The 1,925-nt window shown below is 46.2% G+C and overlaps 1 protein-coding gene across 1 annotated transcript; it reads left to right on the forward strand.

The window, feature by feature from the left end:
• The first annotated feature begins 1,287 nt into the window (after nucleotides 1–1,287).
• LOC112512898 (uncharacterized mitochondrial protein AtMg00810-like) lies at nucleotides 1,288–1,722 on the forward strand. The gene has a single exon (XM_025119026.1). It carries the CDS (start codon nucleotides 1,288–1,290, stop codon nucleotides 1,720–1,722), a length of 435 nt encoding a protein of 144 aa, XP_024974794.1.
• Nucleotides 1,723–1,925: the final 203 nt, after the last annotated feature.

Raw genomic sequence — 1,925 nt, forward strand, 5'->3', positions numbered from 1 at the left:
TACGCACTTTCGATTGCTTATGTTATCCCAACATCTCTGCCACCACYCCTAACAAGCTTGCCCCAAGATCCATTCCCTCCATCTTTCTCGGCTACCCTCCCAACCATCGTGGATATCTTTGCCACACTCTCTCCTCCGACAAACCCATTATATCCCGCCACGTAACCTTTGACGAAAACACATACCCATATCAACATCGTTATGCTTACCCCTYCTCTTCCTACGAATTTCTCGAAGACWTACCTGTCTCTCCTTATCTCAATCCCCTAAACCACACCACTACTCCATCCCATCGTATCTCTCACCCACCTCCACCTTCACCCACCACTAGCCCTAACAACGCATCCCCACCCCCAACCAACCCTCCCGTYAACCCCCTACCCACGGTCCAACCTCAACCAATGCCACCACCTCCACCTACCACCATCCACCCCATGYACACTCGCTCCCAAAGCGGTATYTGCAAACCAAATCCCAAATATGCTCTACATTCCRACTCCCTCTCTCCTCTTCCCACTAATACCAAATCCGCCCTTCTTGACCAAAATTGGAACTGTGCTATGACCAACGAATTTAATGCTTTACTTAAACAAAATACATGGGATTTGGTTCCTCGTCCGCGTGATATTAATGTGATTAGTTGTCATTGGATTTTCCAGCACAAATTTAAATCTGATGGTACTCTTGAGCGATACAAGGCTCGATTGGTTGTTAATGGTAAAACACAGGCGGTGGGTATTGATTGTGACGAAACATTTAGTCCTGTGGTGAAACCCRCTACGATCCACACGGTTTTAAGCCTTGCGCTAAGCCGAAATTGGCCCATTCACCAACTTGATGTCAAAAACGCGTTTCTACATGGGCATCTCAAAGAAACGRTTTACATGCATCAACCACCCGGGTTSACGGATCCTTCTTTTYCTGGATACGTTTGCAAGCTTCGCAAATCTTTRTATGGMTTAAAACAGGCCCCACGTGCATGGTATCAACGGTTCRCGACATACTTACTTAGCATCGGGTTTGTGTGTAGCAAAAGCGACAATTCCCTCTTCATTTTTCGAAGACAACATGAGTACGCCTACCTTCTCGTCTACGTTGACGACATCGTCCTCACAGCTTCGTCACATACTCTTAAAGCTGAAATTATTGCTTCTCTCAAATTCGAATTCGATATGAACGATCTTGGCAAACTTACATACTTTCTGGGGATTTCGGTCACGTACTCCAAAGGTGGAATGTTTTTATCTCAACAAAAATACACTTCCCAAAATCATTAAACGTGCCAAGATGGAAAATTGCAAACCTGTCGCAACCCCCGCCGATACAGGCTCCAAACTCAGCGCTTCAGCTGGGAATCCTGTCGTCGATCCTACGGCATATCGAAAATTGGTCGGCGCTCTACAATACTTAACATTTACGCGACCTGACATCACATATGCCGTTCAGCAAATTTGCCTTTTTATGCATGCTCCACGGGAACCTCATATGAATGCCCTGAAACGCATCATTCGCTATCTCCAAGGCACTGTCCAACTTGGGTTACAACTATACTCTTCCAGGCCATCTCAGCTCCTTGCTTACACAGATGCTGATTGGGGCGGGTGCCCCGACACTCGCCGTTCTACATCCGGATATTGTGTCTTTTTAGGCGATAATTTAATCTTTTGGTCTGCGAAACGACAACCCACACTGTCTCATTCTAGTGCGGAAGCAGAATACTGAGGAGTTGCTAATGTGGTAGCCGAAACTTGTTGGCTACGAAATCTCCTTCTCGAATTACAAACTCCTCTCAAAACAGCTACATTGGTTTATTGCGACAACGTATCTGCCGTGTATCTTTCCGGTAATCCTGTACAKCATCAGCGCACTAAACACATTGAGATGGATATCCATTTTGTGCGTGACAAAGTCGCCATTGGCCACGT

Source organism: Cynara cardunculus (genome assembly GCF_001531365.2).
Source record: "Cynara cardunculus var. scolymus isolate 2C chromosome LG 5, CcrdV1, whole genome shotgun sequence".
Lineage (NCBI taxonomy): Eukaryota > Viridiplantae > Streptophyta > Magnoliopsida > Asterales > Asteraceae > Cynara > Cynara cardunculus.